The following is an 18,383-nucleotide window of genomic DNA, read 5'->3' on the forward strand; positions in this document are numbered from 1 at the left end:
GGTACTTGTCTGACTGCATTGTGCCAAGTGTAAAGTTTGGTGGAGGGGGGATTATGGTGTGGGGTTGTTTTTCAGGAGCTGGGCTTGGCCCCTTAGTTCCAGTGAAAGGAACTCTGAATGCTTCAGCATACCAAGACATTTTGGACAATTCCATGCTCCCAACTTTGTGGGAACAGTTTGGAGCTGGCCCCTTCCTCTTCCAACATGACTGTGCACCAGTGCACAAAGCAAGGTCCATAAAGACATGGATGACAGAGTCTGGTGTGGATGAACTTGACTGGCCTGCACAGAGTCCTGACCTCAACCCGATAGAACACCTTTGGGATGAATTAGAGCGGAGACTGAGAGCCAGGCCTTCTCGTCCAACATCAGTGTGCGACCTCACAAATGCGCTTCTGGAAGAATGGTCAAAAATTCCCATAAACACACTCCTAAACCTTGTGGACAGCCTTCCCAGAAGAGTTGAAGCTGTTCTAGCTGCAAAGGGTGGACCGACGTCATATTGAACCCTATGGATTAGGAACGGGATGTCACTTAAGCTCATATGTGAGTCAAGGCAGGTGAGCAAATACTTTTGGCAATATAGTGTATATATACACCCTTTCTCTGCAGGGTGACGTTGGTTTGCATCGTTTTGCATTAATCAGATAAAAACAGTGTGAGATTTGCAGCTGGAGTTAAAGTTTATTTCCTTACTAACATAAACTCTCCTACTTTAGATCTAATTGCTCAGATTCAAAAGTTCAGAAGCTATGAATTATTATTTCTGCATAATGTTTAAATGATTAAAACCGCAATTTAACATGAAAAACAATCCTTCATGTTAAATCATTTATCATTTTATAAACCAGTGCTCTGAATTTTTTGTAAATCTGTTTTAAATCTGCAGACTTTCATCTTTGATCAACTCTACCTACAAAAACGCTGAGTCCTCAGTGGACTGAGGGTTTAATAAGCAATCATTAAATGAGGAGTTCGTTAAACTGCAGTTCATCTGACCCAGGATATAAAATGTTGTTAAAACCCCACAGCTGCATAAATCCTCCATGTTCTGTTTCTCTGTGGAAGTTAAACTCCAGCTTTATTCTGCTTTAACCTCCTCAGAGCTGCAGCATCAAGCTGAGCTCCTGCAGTCCGTCTCTGAGGGACAACAAACCGCCATCTTTGCTTCTCTCATTGAAACATTTAAAAGTCTCCCTTTGGCTCATTTCTCCTATTCTGACAAACTCCTCCTATAAACAGAGTGTTTGTAAAAACCTTGTTTTGTTCATTCTATAAAAACATGGAATAATCGGAGACCGCAGGAAGGACACTAGTTTAAAACACTCTGATTAATAACCAGTTTGTGGCGACGGCAGCGTGTAAAATCCTCCATGGGAATCACTGGTCTGTTCAATAATAAACCAGTTCAGTAAATAATAGAAATGAGGAGAAGTGGGAAACTTTAATGGTGTCATCTATCAAAGTATTACAGTTTCTCTGTCAACAAAGTAAATAAACATTAAAAAAAACAAATTAATTTGGTGGATCTGCTCTGAACATCAGGCTGATAAATCATCATCATCATCATCATGATGCTTACAGAGTTTAACCTGCTGACGTCACAGAGGCAGAACATTGATCATTTCTAATGATGCTACAGGATGAAGTGATCGTTTGGTTCAACCTGCTGCTTCTCCTCAATCTAAAAACCTGGAAGCCAAACTGATGACATTCAGGCCTCACTGGACGGGGCGGATCTTCATGCTGATGGCCTTAAGGGAATAGCCCCGCCCCTTCCAGGTGATCCACTCCAGTCCGATGGCGTAAAGCGAGTCGTCGGCTCCCCAGCGGTAAACACCGTTCGGGTTCGCAGAGTGACAGTTGGAGAACCAGAAGCCTGCGATGAAGGTGCGGGCGCAGCTCTTCTCCCAGGTGTCCTGATCTTTATCAAAGGTGGAGAACTTCTGTCCACTGATGTGACTCAGAGAGTCCCCTAAACAAACACACAGTAACCATGGAAACCATCCCAGTATCTCCCTCAGCAATAAAACACTCTGTGGAAACGTCAATGATGAACATTAAGTACATTTACTGTGAACCAACAATGGAAAAAATCTAAATCTAGAGAAGTCATTTTTTTCTTAAAATAGCTGCATTTGTTCCTGGATTGAGCAGGTAAGAGAAACATTTTGCCACCAGAGGAAGATAATTTACATTTAAAATAAGAAAACACAATCGCATTGTCTTATTTCAAGTGCATATTATCTCATTTTTGTGTTTTAAGAGTAAAAACACTCATTTCATTGGCAAACTATCTCATTTACCTGCTCAAATTAAGGGTAAATACGCTTAATTTAAGACATTTTTACTTATTTCTAGATCATTTTTTCCAGTGCAGTAACAGAACTCATCAAATCCCAACTGTCTCTAAGTTAAATAGCAGCCATTTATTTTTCACTTCTTTTTGAAGCCTCATTAAATCAAAATAAACATCTTGATATGTGTTTAATTTAGCAGAATTCAGTGGAGGAATCATCTAAGGAACATTTTACAGGAAGTGGAAACAGAAGCAGTCTGTTGTTACCAGAGATGGAAGTTTCTTTTTTTTTTTTTTCAGGATTTTCCTTTTTTTTAACAGGTGGAAGAAACTGTTTCTTCTGGAAAATTTACTGTAAAGTTTTCTTTGTTTTGGTGAATATTTAGCCTGAATCCAGTCATTACCTGGAGGTGGGTTCAGTATCTATAAACCATAAACCATATTGATTATGTTCAAAGAAAAGTCATCAAAAGTATTAAAGTTAGAGACATGTTTGATTATTATTCTTTACTCCTCAACGATTCTCCCTTGTTTCTGTTTTTGTACTGAGGTCTGAGGTAAAACCAACCCAGCTCCACTAAAGCCTTATTCCTGCTGCCAAACAGACATGAGCGTCATCAGTCACATAGCAGACAGAGAGAACACCAATTAATTATTTATTGAAAATCAACTAATTCAATTTAAAAATATTTTTGACTTGAAAATTCTGATTATTATGTTGAAAGCTAATAAAGTTGCCAGAAGATGTTCAAAGTGTTTTACTTTAGAGGAAAATATCATTTTCTGTATATTTTTGCATCTTTGAAACGAAATATCAGACTGTTTATGGCGTTAAAGTGCGGATAAAAAAAAAAAAAAACAAAGACAAAAATGTGTGAGATTATAAATAAAGTCCAAACTGAATATAATGGCTGAAATGTGAGACGGTTTGTTTTGGGACTTTGTGAGCAGATCGATTGGAATGAAATGAAATCTCATAGATTTTTTATGGCGTGTTTTTTGGAACAGATAATAAAATATTTATCATCCTTTCTGTCAATGTAGAAATTTTGCAATGAAAAAATTTATATTTCTATTTCATCCACTTAATAAATGATATAAATTAATTATGCTCGTAAAGATTTGTCCTTACAGAAGAAGGTGACCCCGCCCGTCACCCACCTGCGCCTCCATTGGTGAATCCGCTCAGACGTAGTTTGTATCCGTCGGACTCTGGGCCGATGGAGAACACGGTGTAACGAGCGTAGGCTTTTTTCCCTTCAAAGTCCTCCATGTCGATCAGCAGCTCTGATTTCTTCCTGTGAGTCAGCTGGAAGATGTTCTCCAGACCTAAAAACATCAGAAACACGGAGAAGCTGATCTCTCAGAGCTTTCTGGGCTCCTCTTTACCGCGGCGCTGGTTTCACATCTCACCAAGCCAGTACTCTCCTGCAGCAATCCCAAAGCCAAACTTGTAGTGGTTCCAGGGTCTGTAGAAGTTCACGGTTCCATCCATCCTTCTCTGGAAAACCTGGAAGAAGGTGAAGAAGATCAATCCGTTAAAAACAGCCCAGATTTGCTCACAATGAGCTCCACTGCATTTTGGATCCAGATGTTCATCAACAGCTGGATTTCTGCTTTTTCTCTGCAGGTTTCAGTAGGAAACATCCAATCAAGGTCAGGTTAAGGAATGAGGTCTTTAAATAAGACTGATTAATATACAGTACATATTAAATGCTTTAAAGTTATAATTTTAAGTAAATGAAGTTAGATTATTTTATCCAATGACCTAATAAAGTATTTAATTTCACTTGGAAGTTCATTCTCTGTTCAGGATGTTATGAAAACATGATATTCACCTGCTGATACATTAAAGTGTTTCAATCTGTCTAGTTTTTTATAAACACAGAGTAGATAAAGGAGCAAACTGCCAAACAGGGACATTTAAATAAACCATTTTTTTCTTAAATTAAGTGCATTTTTTTCTTGAATTGAGGAGGTAAGTGTGATACTTTGTCAATTGAACAAAACAATTTACATTAAAAATAAGAAAAAATAATGTAATTGTCTTTTTTAAGTGCATATCATCTAATAATCTTATTTTAAGAGTAAAAATACTCATTCCATCTGCCAATCATCTTATTTACCTGCTCAGATTAAGTGTAAATATACTTAACTTGTACTTATTTATTGCTTGTTTTTGCAGTGCAGTAGATCTTTCTCTAATGCAGCAGTTTAAATCATACGACTTTGAATCAGATCATTTCAATATTTTCAAAGATTCTCAGTAGAAAATCTACAAGCAGTTGAAGGAAAGAATCCTTACCGTCCACTTTCCCCCCAGAGACTCCATGTCGCAGTAAACCTGCAGACAGAGGGCAGCAGAACGGTGGTCAAACCTGCAGCATGGATGCAGCTGCAGGTACGTCTGCACGCCGCTGATGTTTCGCACCAGCAGCCTGAATGACCTCTGAGCTGCATCATCAATCAGCCAGAAACCCGCCCACATCAGAGAGTCTTCGCTAATTCAGTGTTTGCAATAATTTTATTTGTTAAAACGTGTTAACAGGGAGGATAATGAGTGTTTGAAATGTTTTATGAACTAATTATTTGATGATTCCAGGAGGGCTGAGTCTACCTGGACAGCAGATGTGGATCCGATGGGGTAGATGGTGTAAACTCCACTGGCTCGGCTGGTATCTTGGTTGTAGATGTCGTTGCAGTCCAGAGGATAGCTGAGGTCTGTGCAGCTGGTCGCCACAGGAACCAGGAGGAGAAGCGAAAGCAACTGGTTTCCATTAAGAAAGGAACAGTTTAATTCATTTAATCCCGTAGAGAGAGAACTTTACTGATCTTTTCTGATCGTTAAAACCACAATCAGGACCAAAGCAGAGTCTGGGATCTTTTAGGAAAATAAGCAACATTTCAACATAAGAATATAATCCTGTTAAAAGTTCTCGATTGGGACAGTTTTGTGTTTTAAGTGTTTCACAGAAACTTAAATTGCATTTCCAGACCTGAAGCTGCTGAATCCTGTTTAATCTCCAAACTTACCTTCATGTTCACTGATCTGCAGAAAGGATCCGAAATGATGAGTCTCTTACCTGCTTTAAATATCCAGCAGTTACTCAACCCTGCAGATGAAAGAGCATCATTTCCAGATACTTTTCCTTTTCTTGTGTAACTGATGCGGTAAAAACCCAACGTTGGTACAAATGTTGGGAAATTCTAGAGAAGATGGTTATGTGAAATAGTGGGGCTGAATGTTACCAAAGCCTCCGTTAGATAAAAAAAAATGTTTTATTCAACTGTTTACATAAAACTAAAGAAAGAAAAACCAACCTTAAAGAGAAGGGGGGGATTCCTTCCCGCTATCATGGCAGCTCCAACCCCTTTACAGGAGAACAGCAGACCTCACCTGTTCAGCCAGACCAACTATTCCCTCTAACGACCCCCCTTTCAGAGACATAGACAGGTATGGGGCATTGCAGGCTAACAAAGAAGCCAAACGACCCCCATTCCAAAGGGGGGGACCCGTTCATCCGTTTCTATTTGCATGTTTTCTAAACTAAAACCAGGCTTAGTTGGGCTGCTGGATAAAACCTGGAACTAAACACTATTTCTGACATTTTGGATTGAAAAAGCTTCCTGGATGGAAGAGAAACGTCTTTAAAACTTGGAAACAAAGTCCGGTAGTTTTGTGAAGTTAGGAAGCTGAGACAAAGGCATTTCTTGGAATAAATAAGGTTCAAATTTAACGTCCTCAGACAGAGAGATAGAGCTCCGACTGAGGCATTTCAGTTCATATATTTATACATTACAAAATCACCCCCCCCCCCCCCCCCCCCCCCCACAGGGGAACCAACCCACCCCCTGCATAAAGAACTTGAAGCAAAACAACTTGAGTTCATCAAGGCCGTTCGCTGACTGGTTAATATATGATGAGATGCGGGATATATATATATATATATTCATGCTTTGTTTTGCTGAAAAATACAGAAGAAGACAAGATAATCTATTTACTGCTGGATTTTCTTTTTATATTTGAAAAATATAACAGGACAAATCTTTTCTTCTTCTTTTGTGGCCCCCCTCAGTTAAAGGCCCTTACAATCTTCCTAACCCCCCCATACGGCAGCCTTGGAAACAGTTTCCAGCAAAACTGAAATCTCTCTGAAGTTATTTAAAACAAACTGCTCCAAACTGTGGATGCATCAGAAGCAGCAGTGGAAGGCATATCATCCAGAAGCAGCATATTAGCAAAATGTTGGAAGAAGAAACACAAAAACACTTTAATAAAGTTTATCATCACAGTTCAGCATCTTTGCTGCAGTAAGAAATAAAGACATCAGCTGTAATTTGAGTTGCTTTTCCTTCATTACGGAGGAGTCGGATCAGGGAAACTTCTAAACTGGAAAAAATGTAACTTACATAAATTATATCAATTAGTGAAAAAGAAAGTGAAGAAAAAAACAAAGAAAAACTTGGAACTCAAGAAGCTTCACCTGCAGAAACTGTCCAAGTAATGAAGACTAAGACATCTAACTGTTTGTAGCTAATATGGTTCCATGACCATTTTTAACAGTGGAAGTGAGAAAGTTTCTGGCTCCAATTGGAATCAGGCCTGGTGGAGTAATGATGCTGAGAGGAAGCAGGTGCGGCTAATTGATGCAGCTGAGGAACCAATAAAACACATCAAGGCTTCTGTTTAACAGAGTTCCCTTTGTGCAACATGGAGTGTCGATGTGTTTTCAGGTGAGTTTGTTTCCTGTGTTAAGATGTTTTTTATTTTGTGTATTAACTGAAAGAGTCTTTCTCAGCAGAATTTTCTGGATTCCTTTCCTTCTTTTCAACATTGGAGTCTGTTTTCCTATAAAATACCGTGAGTAGAAACACAGTAGTCACCTACGGATGTTGGGCAGTAAAATAAACTTTGATATAATCTCTAACTGAAGGCCTAACAGGATGATGTCTGAACTTTTGTTCCCAGGTTTTGGTTGGCCCAATATAGACTACAGAGTTGGTGTCGGTTCTGACCTCGCTGCAGGAGTTTCCTCTGATCCTGGTTCTGGTTACACCAGCAGTGGGGTTGGATCGGATTTTGGCGATGGATCTAATGCGCTACGTTCAGCTCTGCACGATGCAGAAATGGATCAGATGATTGAAGACCTGCTGAGCCAGAGCGCCAACAATCTGCTGCTTCACTCTCAGTGGGCCTCCGATGTTTCCCCAGGAATGGCAACACGTCTCGTCTACCCATCGTCCCACGTTGTCCGTTCAAACCGCGGATATATGCGAGCACGAGACTTCAGTTCTCACTCTCAGTACAGCCCGGAGGCTTTCAATCCCATTCCAGTCCCTGCAGAGCAGCCTGGGAGCCCCTCCAGCATGGGGGTCAAAAGGGCAACTGTTGACCAAGTGAGATAATTGCTGAGGGGTATTTAACCGACTGGAGCTTTTACATGGGACACCATTCAGAAACTCTATAAATAGAAACTAGTGTCTTGGGGTGTGGGTTAAATATTTTATTTTCTTTACTGGAAGGAAGGAGATCCCTTTCTGTTTTTGTTTTTTTACCATTCCCATTATTATTTATTATTTATTCCCATTATTATTATTTGGTTTGATTCAAGATGGTAGGGATGTTTACCTGCAGAGCTCTTGATTAAAAACCTTCCTTTGAATCCAAACTGCTGTCTGGGCTGCTTTAAACCTGTGCTCTGGTGACCTCTGCTGGCTGGGTTCAGTATATGTAACGCTAACATGAGGCAACTGCTTTCCTGTTTGCCATCAATAATATTTCAGGAATAACTATATTAGGCTTAGACATGACCCTAAATGTAAACGGTTAGAATTCTGGTCCAAAAAAAAAAAACTTTGCCATCAAAGGATGGTTTTGAAACTACTCTACCTGTGAAAAGCAAAAAGCTTCAAGTCTGCAATGACTCCTGTGAGGTTTAAAGAGTAGAAGTGGTCTGCAGACGTAGCTCAGCAGGTCATCAAGTTTGGATGGGTCCAATGAACCACCCTAGGATGCAAAGGAGCAGATTAATCTTCACTTCAGCAGTTCAGACCGATGTTTGGGGTGGGACTCATTGGGAGGCTGTATGCAGAAACTCCCACACCTCCTTGTGAAAGGAGGAGCCCTGCAATGACCTCCAGCAATCCACAGTTGTGAAACGGACTCCATGAGGATGGTATGAGGGCCCCACATCCACAGATGGGGGGGGGTTGTTCTCACAGCACAACACGATGTAAGATGCTGGGCATTTGCAAGTGAACACCAGGATTGGCTAATTCACCACTGGTGCTCTTCACAGATGATGGCAAGGCCACACTGAGCACAATGACGGTCTGGAGAGGGATCTGCTGCATCCTTCAGTGGGTCAGTAATGGTGTGGGGTACATTTCTTCAGGTTCTCCATGTGCCCCTAGAGGTAGCCGAACTGTAATTGGGTACAGAGATGAGATTGCGAGACGATCTGCTGGTGCAGTTAGCCCTGGGTTCCCAATGCTAGACCTCATGAGACTGGAGTGTGTCGGCAGTTCCTGCAAGATCAAGGCATTGAAGCTAAGGACACGCCCCCAGCGTCTCAGTGCAGAGAAAACTCACAGCTTTTTTTATTACTTTGGAGACCCTATTTTATATGCTTGTTTTAAAAGCGTATCAATTCTATTTGTATTTAGAAAAAAGTATTTAACCATTCACCACGGTTAAATAAACGGAGATCGATGGATTTCACTCAGTCGGCTTTATTTTTATCTTTGCAAAGAGAGAACGGTTCACAATATGGCCCTTACTGCACGGTAATCAGCCCTGTTCTGATCTGAGCAGCGTTCGTTCCTCCTTACTAACAATAATGGAAAGAAGTCAGAGTCAAGACTAATTAATGACACTTTGGTTAAACAGTAACATGGTTTTTTATGGGAAGAAGGTTTGCCTTATGCAAAAACATCCTCACATTGGAATTCTGTGGCCTTGCAGGTCAAACAGGCTGAGTGAAAAGTTTTGAGTAAATAGCATAAATTAATATATGAAATTAACAAAATTTTCCAATCAAAGAAATCTAAAATTTATTGTACAGAATAGATCAATCTTAGACCAACTGTGATACAAAAAAAAATAGATTTTTGACATTAAAGCTTCTGGAATAAAGACATGAAAGAACATCTTAGCGCTGCTGTCAAACAGTTTCTAAAGTTCAAAGCATAATGCCAGCATAGGCAGAGATAAGAGTGAAATACATTAAATCACAAAAAACACATTTTACAAAGACAGAGAAAACGCCAAAAAGGAGATCTAAAAAAACAAAAAAAGCGGACTTATTAAAGAAATCAATGAATAAACTCTGGGTTAAACACATGATCCAGTTCCACATGTTGGGTTTTTGTCCATCAGCCTCACAGAGGAGGAAAATGACTGAGCTCAGGAAGCGTTTGTGGATGAAAAGTTTGGCCATGACAGCTGTTAGTTTATCTAAACGTCTTTAAAAATCCCAAACAGGATTTCAGGCTCGAGAAAATTCAAGTAGTTTTGGGATTTGCTGGGAGGAGCTGCTGTTTGGACCGACAGTCTTCCCTCTGGTTGACTCTCCATTGATTGGTCAGAGGTTGCAGAAGGAGCCCCTAGAAGCTGTTGCTAGCTTAGCTGGAGCGTCAGCTTCATCTCAGCTCATCTTTCCTGTTTTTAGCTCTGGAATCTGGATGAAACCAGTTTATTAATGGAGTCTTTAAATGAGGTCTGATTCGTTATATTGGGATCAACGTGTTAATGGTAACATAAATTGCCCCAAAAATACATCTTACCAAGAGCCAACAGATCCGTCCACCTTGATACAGAAATGTGTTGGACCAATGAGATGCAGGGACGTGTTTGACGTCGCCATGGCAACCAGAGGCAGAAAGCTAAAGGAAAACTAGCATGGCTGCACTGGTTTAGGTGTAATAGCCTCTATTTATTTTTTACAGAGCCCCTCTGATGACATGGTCAAAAAAAATGTTTAATTGTGGCCACGAAGTAGTATTTCCACGCAGTAAGTATAATGTGCGCACGAAATACTACTTCGTGGCCACGCAATGAGTTTAACGTGCGCACGAAATACTTATTAATAATATTAATATAATTCCTGGACAACTGGGTATACAAATGGAGCGCGCCTTCTCTAAGGTCTAAGGTGCGCTCAATTTGCTTACCCAGTCAGTCTCCGCCAGTCACGTGACATTTGTTGCTAAGACGGCATTTTAGGTGGAAAAGGCGTAGTGTAAACAGTCCTTCTTTTAGCATAGCTGTGTGGTTCTGACTGATGAAGATGATCGGATTTAAGGAAAAGCATCAATGCTTTGAATCCTGAGATTGGGAGTTCGATCCCCCACTCCCCCAGACTGCCACTCTGGGTCCCTGAGCAAGACCCTTAACCCCACACTGCTCCAAATGATGACTGTTAAATGCAGAGATAAATTTCTCCAATGTGAGATCAATGATGTTCAATTTATTTATTTAATAAGTTTTTAGATGTGGCGTCTGAATAAATATCAGTGGATGACTGCGGCGTGTAGAGATGTGTGTCTCTGTCTATTTTAGATCTATGTGCATGAAGCAAAGTATTCTGGATCAATTCTAATCTAGACCTAAAATGAAAAGTCTTTCCCTGCCTTTGAATAAAACTAAAATAAAACTGTAAATGGAGTAAACATTTTTGAGCCGTGATTTTCATGCATTTAAATATTTCTGCAGTATTGAAGCGTCCAGATTACATGATTTGAATTAACTGTGAAGCTCGATACTCAGTGTGACGTAAGGAGGCCTGGATCACAGCGGTCATGTGACTGAGGGGCTTTGAAACGCTTCTCAGCGACACTTTTGCTTCAGAAAGGTCAAAGGTGTGTCGAGCCTAACATCACTATTGCTGCTGTGACTGGCTAAAAGCTAAACATGGAGGCAGGAGCCACATGGGGATTTACCCAATCAGCTCGAGGAATTGTAGGTCCTCCGTTTTGTGAACACTTTGTACTTTCCAGACGCTCTATAGAAACGATCACTCAGGCTTAGAGGTTAGCCCCTTCCTGCCCAGGTCGCCATCTCCCACCCACAGAAATAGTTGCTGACAGGAAGTGACTATTACAAAATACAAGAATTCCTCCAGTTTATTCAATTTACTTTGCTTGGCTTTTTAATAGTAAAAAATAACAGTGAAAATAGAAAAGACATAAAGTAAAATCATTTGATTTCCAGCAGCTGAGGTTAGTCAGGTAAAGCTCTACCTGAAATAAACCAGAGATAAAGATTTACTGAAGGGGGCGGATCTTCATGCTGATGGCCTTCAGGGAATACTCATAGCCTTTCCAGTGAAACCATTCCACTCCAACAGCTCGATAAAGGGTGTGTGGGCCCCACAGATAGGCCCCGTTAGGGTTGGCATAGTGACACGTTTTGTACCAGAAAGCTCCTTGGTGCTCTCTGGCACAGTTTCCCTCCGGAAGGTCGAATGTCACGAACTTCTGTTCACTATGATACGTAAGAGAGTCTCCTGCAGAAACATGAAAATGTTACTGAAGAAAAGCATAAATGTTTTCTCTCTCTGCCTGTTCTGTGGTTCACATGGACATGATGTCATCGGGGATGGAGAGTGTTGGTTCCCTCAGGGTCTCAACCTTTGCTTTTGTTGTTATACGATGGTGCATGGAGCCAATCTTTGATAGAAGATTGTGACGCGTTTAGCACTCAGGAATAGTTTAAACCAATAACACTTCATGCAGCATCAACAGTGGAGGTTGGTGACACAGCATCGTGTCACAGGTCTGTTTCTCTTTCTTTTAATAATCCGATGTGATCACCTGTCTTATCTGAAGCAAAGTAAAGCTGTAAACAGCAGGGCGACCCTTCCTAACAAATATAAAACGTTTTAAACTTGTTCACTACTGGGAAATGATCTGCTGGCTGAATTTCACGGTGACCCACCTGCGCCTCCGTTCGTAAACCCAGACACATGCAGTCTGTAGCCGTCGGACTCAGGACCAATGGAGAACCTGGAGTAACGCGCATACACCTCTTTTCCTTCAAAGTCCTCCATGTCCACCAGAAGCTCATAACGTTTCCTCTGAGTGAGGTGGAAGAGACTCTCAAGACCTGAAAGTCAGACGTAGAAATTCGTCTTTCTGACGTCTGTGGTCTGAGGAGGAAAGCTGCTTGATGTCTCACCGAGCCAGTATTCCCCAGCGGCGTTCCCAAAGCCACTCCGGTACTGATCCCAGCGCCGATAGAAGTTCACTGAACCGTCCATCCTTCTCTGGAACACCTGGAAAGGGTTAACCAGTTACACTAAATATACCTGTCACGGTCTTTGTTCTGGTTTCTTTTGAGTTTTCAGTTTCACTTTGATCCACTTTTTTCTTTGTTTTCTAGTTTTATTGGTTTAATTCCTATTTTGTGGATGCGTTTGAGTTCTTAGGTTTTTCTTGGTTGCCCTCTGCTGCCCTCTTGTGTTGGCCTCCTTTCCCCTAGCTCCCTTCTAGACTGCTCTGTTCACACCTGCTCCCAATCAGCTCGTTAATCCAGTCTCTGTTCTGTCGTGCTGAAAAAAGACTGTTCTGTATTGAGAGCGCAGCTGCGTAGGCGTTGGACTGGATCCATCAAATTAAAACCTTTAATCATCTTTTTTTAAACAAAGAAAGCAGCATCTGTTCAGAAAGAACCATGGCTGGGGTTTAAATCCAGACCTCCTTCGCTGCACGGAGCAACAAAGCTGAATTCAAATACAGCTTAAAGAACAGGTTGGTGCATTATGAACACATCTGGAACAGATGTTAGACATATAAATAAAAAAAAAAGATGGGTTTGGGATTCAGAGGTATACTAAAAGAAAAGGTACATTGTGCAAATAAATATTTAGCTGCCAAATATTATCAGAAGGTTAATGGTGGATAAATGGAGGGATAATTAGAACCCAGAACAGAAAACTACTCATTAAAATACTTACAGTCCATTTTCCTCCAAGAGAGTCCATATCAGAGAACACCTGCACAAAACATAAACCACATGTTGTGCTGGAGCAACATTTCAGGAACCGTTTTATGGTGGACTTCCTGTATCAGGCGTCCATATTTTCCACCACAGGACACTGAGAAGGAGCTTCATTGCAGACGGTGGGTTTATCAGGACAGCAGAGGTGGCGCCGATGGGATAGATGGTGTTGACGCCACTGGTATTCTGCCTTTGAACGTCGCTGCAGTCCAGAGGGAGGACGAGGTCTGAGCAGCGGCTCATGATGGGAACCAGGAGGAAAACTGCTGCCGGCAGCTGGAGTGGAGGAGAGTTCCGGTTATTCACTATAAAACATGTTGGTTCTGAGAGGAAAAGCAGCGATGCTCATCGAATCACACAGAACAACAATTTACTCTCTGGTTCTGTTAAAATACCCAAAGCATCACAACATTTCACCAGTTCTCCCAGTTTAGTTTCACCCATTAACTCACCTTCATGGTCAGATGTGTGGAAGTGACCCGATGGAGACTGTAAGCTGTATTTATACACCAGAAGTGAATCATTTACATAATCCTGATGGAATAAAGTTACATTAGGGCTTTAGAAGCTGCTGCTACCTGAAGGGAACTTTCCTGGATCTCTGGATGTGATGAAATGCAGTAGATGCCCGAATTGATCAACAGGATTTCCATCAGGGCAGTCCGGATGAAAGTCATTTAAAAAATAACGGATTTCTAAAGCAAACATTTCAAAAGATGAACTGAGAGGGGAACATTAATGATTAAAGAATAAAACCGGGGAAGAGAACAAAGCTCAGATGCAACTCTGAGAGTTTAGGCCAGGGGTGAAAAGAAACTGAGAACATTGAACTTGGTGAAGATTCTCCGTCATCCAGATCAGAATCAGTCCAGAAAAGTTCAAATCAATCCTCTGAACTTTGTTTCCAAGTTTGAAGACGTTTCTCTTCCATCCAGGAAGATTTTTCAATTCCAAATGTCAGAAATAGCGTTTAGTTCCAGGTTTTATCCAGCAGCCCAACAAAGCCTGGTTTTAGTTTAGAAAACATGCAAATAGAAACGGATGAACGGGTCCCCCCCTTTGGAATGGGGGTCATGTAGCTTCTTTGTTAGCCTGCAATGCCCCATACCTGTCTATGTCTCTGAAAGGGGGGTCGTTAGAGGGAATAGTTGGCCTGGATGAACAGGTGAGGTCTTCTGTTCTCCTGTAAAGGGGTTGGAGCTGCGATGATAGCGGGAAGGAATCAACTCTATCGCTGCATTGGAGGTTTCTGAAAGCTGAGTCCCCCCCCCCTCTGTTTAAGGTTGGTTTTTCTTCCTTAACATAGATGGCTTCCTTCCTCTCGAACCACCTGTCTTCTTTGTCCAAAATGTGAACATTCTGGTCCTCCAAAGAATCTCCTTTGACTTTTATTTGAAGTAACTGCAGATGCTTGCAGGACCTCTTGGTTATAAACAATAAAATAATTAAATGATCTATATGTTTATTTATTTTCAACAGTTTTAGAGTTTTTAGTTGAATGTTATTTTTATTTTCGTTATGTTTTCCTCCTGAAGATCCTGATTTGTGAAAAGAGAAAACATCAAATGTTGAGTTCCAGGTTTTATCCAACAGCCTAACAAAGCCTGGTTTTAGTTTGGGAAACATGGGGGAGTGGAACACACTGTTCAAGGCTCCAGGACTTTGGACTGCATGCATGTTGCATCAGTCTGTAAGAGCCTGATCAATGGTTAAACTGTAAAAATCTATTTCTATTCTAACATGACTCCTATATTGTTCTAATATCGATCTGCTGCTGGACTTAAAGGGACAGAGTTTAATGAATTTAGGGTGTAAAAACAATTATAACTTCACTGAAAAATCTGAGCCGTTGTAACTTATTACAATTTAAAAATGACCAGAATTGATCATGAGAGGAGTTTTTAAAAACTGGCTGGGCCTTTCTGGCTCCAAAACATAATTTCATGACCAGGTTTACTTTCTGTCCATAAATCTTGTCCTCCTGAGGCTGTGAAGGTAAATCTGTGTTTTGTCCCATATTGGGTCACAAACCTAAAAAAATAATGAACCGGTTTAATGATGGAGAAGCTATTAGTCAGCTTTTTATTTTTTATTATATGAAAACTATTTATTTTCTGAGAATGTGTTTACTTAAGAACAACTATGTAAATGAACATCTAGAAAAAGTAGACTAGATTCTACTATTTTCCATGTGAATCCCAGATTGTTCATCCTTTAAATCAGTCCTAGCTGTCTTTATCTGGATCAGATCCTGACCTTTGAAAAGGAGGCAGGGAAGCAGGATAAAGCCTTAGCCTCGCTGCAGGAAGTTAGCCTCGCTCCAGGCAGTCAGCCTCGCTGCACGCAGTTAGCCTTGCTGCACGCAGTTAGCCTCGCTGCAGGCAGTTAGCCTCGCTGCAGGCAGTTAGCCTCGCTGCACGCAGTTAGCCTCGCTGCAGGCAGTTAGCCTCGCTGCAGGCAGTTAGCCTCGCTGCAGGCAGTTAGCATCGCTGCACGCAGTTAGCCTCGCTGCATGCAGTTAGCCTCGCTGCAGGCAGTTAGCCTCGCTGCACGCAGTTAGCCTCGCTGCACGCAGTTAGCCTCGCTGCAGGCAGTCAGCTTCGCTGCATGCAGTTAGCCTCGCTGCAGGCAGTTAGCATCGCTGCACGCAGTTAGCATCGCTGCACGCAGTTAGCCTCGCTGCACGCAGTTAGCCTCGCTGCAGGCAGTTAGCATCGCTGCACGCAGTTAGCCTCGCTGCACCCAGTTAGCCTCGCTGCAGGCAGTCAGCTTCGCTGCATGCAGTTAGCCTCGCTGCAGGCAGTTAGCATCGCTGCACGCAGTTAGCCTCGCTGCAGGCAGTTAGCATCGCTGCACGCAGTTAGCCTCGCTGCAGGCAGTTAGCCTCGCTGCACGCAGTTAGCCTCGCTGCAGGCAGTCAGCTTCGCTGCATGCAGTTAGCCTCGCTGCAGGCAGTTAGCATCGCTGCACGCAGTTAGCCTCGCTGCACGCAGTTAACTTCGCTGCAGGCAGTTAGCCTCGCTGCAGGCAGTTAGCATCGCTGCACGCAGTTAGCCTCGCTGCATGCAGTTAGCCTCGCTGCAGGCAGTTAGCCTCGCTGCATGCAGTTAGCCTCGCTGCATGCAGTCAGCCTCGCTGCACGCAGTTAGCCTCGCTGCAGGCAGTTAGCCTCACTGCAGGCAGTTAGCCTCGCTGCAGGCAGTTGGCCTCGCCGCTGGCAGTTAGCCTCGCTGCAGGCAGTTAGCCACGCTGCATGCAGTTAGCCTCGCTGAATGCAGTTAGCCTAGCCTTGGAGCTAAAGCAGGTCCTGGAAAAGGACCCAGTGAACCGTCTCCATCTGTCTTTGGACTGATGATTCCTTCTGATGTTCCGCTGATCAGGTCCAAATGGTTTAACCTCCAGCTTCTCTTGGTTAGTTCGCATTAAGCGATTCCACTCCTGCGATTCGGCCTGTCAATTAGCCGCATCAAGGCTGTGACGACAGCTCCTGCCAGGAGGCGTAGCTCCGCTGCACCCTGAGCTCTCCTGACCTTTCGCATTGCAGAGGAGCTGCTGCACATGGACAGCTTTTAATGACAGTCAGCGACTGATGCCATGATTTTTGCTCACTAGAGAAACACGACACCAATCTGACGACGAACCAAACAGCTTTACTCATCATTAAAGATTCAATATTTATCTTGCACATTTAAAAAATATATTAATATATTTCGAAATAGTTTCATTTCATCATAAAATTTTAGTTCTTTGGTGCCTTGATCAAGGTCATTGGTTGGGTGGGGTGGCGCCCTCTGTTGACCAGCGGTCAGTGGTGAAATTTCACCGCATTGTTATTAATCATGTTTTTAAAGCTGTTTTGATTTAAAATCAGCAATTTTCATTTTTTTTTCATACGGCTAAAGTTTATTTTAAATCATGTCTTAAAGGCAGATAAGCTGAAGTTAGAGATAAACCATCCTGCATTATTGGATCCAGATGAGCAGAATGATTCATTTAGATTTTCTCTCATGGAGACATTCAGTGTTTTACTGAAGGCTGTTAGCTTCATGGTTTCACAGCGGTTGAAGCTCGTCCACCTGCTCCGTGTCCTGCTGTTTGTTCTTATGGTCAGCAGTGTTTAAATAGCAGGTGTTCTGAGGGCGAAAGCACATTTTGATCTATTTCTAATTCTATAGTTTTTACCAGTAAAGGAACCAACAAACTTTGGGCCGGTCCTGTTTCTATTGGCAGCGAGTTCCTGTGGAAGGGAAGGGTGTCCCAATGACTGATCTCTGTTTATTCCCTGGATTGATGGTAGTACGAGGTGAAGCCACCGGCCGCCATATTGGTACTCCCTAGTTAGACCGCTCTCAATGTAAACAATCTGCGCTACAGCATCAAACAACCATGATGTTTTCATTTTAAGGGGGATTTAACTTTTAAAATAAAGATAAATTCATCACTTTGACACAGACTGTGGAACACTGACTCTGCCATATATAAACAGAAATAAATAAATGCTCAATAAATAAATAAGCATACAATTAATTGCCACCAAAAATACAATAAACAAATAAATGTAAGTAGAAATTAAATTATACAGTGAGACAAATGTATTTAACTCTTTTAATTATCTTCTTTATCTATTTGCCTTTGTAATATTTACCTTATTTTTTTTCCTTTGTAATCTTCAACTTTATTTTGTATTTACTTATATTATTAAGTATTTATTTATGTGCATGTTATATTTTTGTCTGTTTTATTCTTCCTTTGTATTTTTTACCTTAGTTATTTCTTCGCCGCTGTTTATTTATTTCTGCCATTTTTACATTTCTGTCTGCATTTCTGCCTCATTATGCAAATGAGGAGGGGGGGGGGTGCAACAGACTGGCTGTTTCATAGCATCAGTAGATTAACTTAGAATAAAAAAAATCAGCCAATCACATTGAATAGTCATTATGAAGTCTATAAATCATGTAATATACCATATTATATAAACCATCACAATAAAATTAATGTGTTAATGGAGCCGAATAATAAAGATGAGCCAAAAGTGATAAATTGATGATGTTCATGTTATATAAATGGTTTAATGCTATTGTTAAA

At 41.5% G+C, this 18,383-nt stretch overlaps 2 protein-coding genes and 1 long non-coding RNA gene across 3 annotated transcripts; 1 reads left to right on the plus strand and 2 right to left on the minus strand.

Annotated features, from left to right (window-relative positions):
• Positions 1–1,369: 1,369 nt before the first annotated feature.
• Positions 1,370–5,366, minus strand: LOC119776149 (microfibril-associated glycoprotein 4-like). The gene is made up of 6 exons (XM_038274422.1): positions 5,333–5,366; positions 4,917–5,066; positions 4,605–4,643; positions 3,713–3,809; positions 3,461–3,628; positions 1,370–1,975 (listed from the first exon to the last, which is right to left on the minus strand). Exons 1-6 carry the CDS (start codon positions 5,336–5,338, stop codon positions 1,722–1,724), a joined length of 714 nt encoding a protein of 237 aa, XP_038130350.1. The 5' UTR covers positions 5,339–5,366; the 3' UTR covers positions 1,370–1,721.
• Positions 5,367–7,009: 1,643 nt separating this feature from the next.
• LOC119776141 lies at positions 7,010–7,408 on the plus strand. The gene is made up of 3 exons (XR_005279743.1): positions 7,010–7,033; positions 7,102–7,160; positions 7,269–7,408. It is a non-coding gene; the product is annotated as an uncharacterized LOC119776141 (long non-coding RNA).
• Positions 7,409–11,381: 3,973 nt separating this feature from the next.
• LOC119776150 (microfibril-associated glycoprotein 4-like) lies at positions 11,382–14,118 on the minus strand. Its single transcript, XM_038274423.1, has 6 exons — positions 13,751–14,118; positions 13,438–13,574; positions 13,255–13,300; positions 12,477–12,573; positions 12,237–12,404; positions 11,382–11,805 (listed from the first exon to the last, which is right to left on the minus strand). The coding sequence occupies exons 1-6, from the start codon at positions 13,820–13,822 to the stop codon at positions 11,564–11,566; spliced, it is 762 nt and encodes a 253-aa protein (XP_038130351.1). The 5' UTR covers positions 13,823–14,118; the 3' UTR covers positions 11,382–11,563.
• Between the last annotated feature and the right edge of the window lie 4,265 nt (positions 14,119–18,383).

Source organism: Cyprinodon tularosa, unplaced genomic scaffold (genome assembly GCF_016077235.1).
Source record: "Cyprinodon tularosa strain WSP-4 unplaced genomic scaffold, ASM1607723v1 ctg913, whole genome shotgun sequence".
NCBI lineage: Eukaryota > Metazoa > Chordata > Actinopteri > Cyprinodontiformes > Cyprinodontidae > Cyprinodon > Cyprinodon tularosa.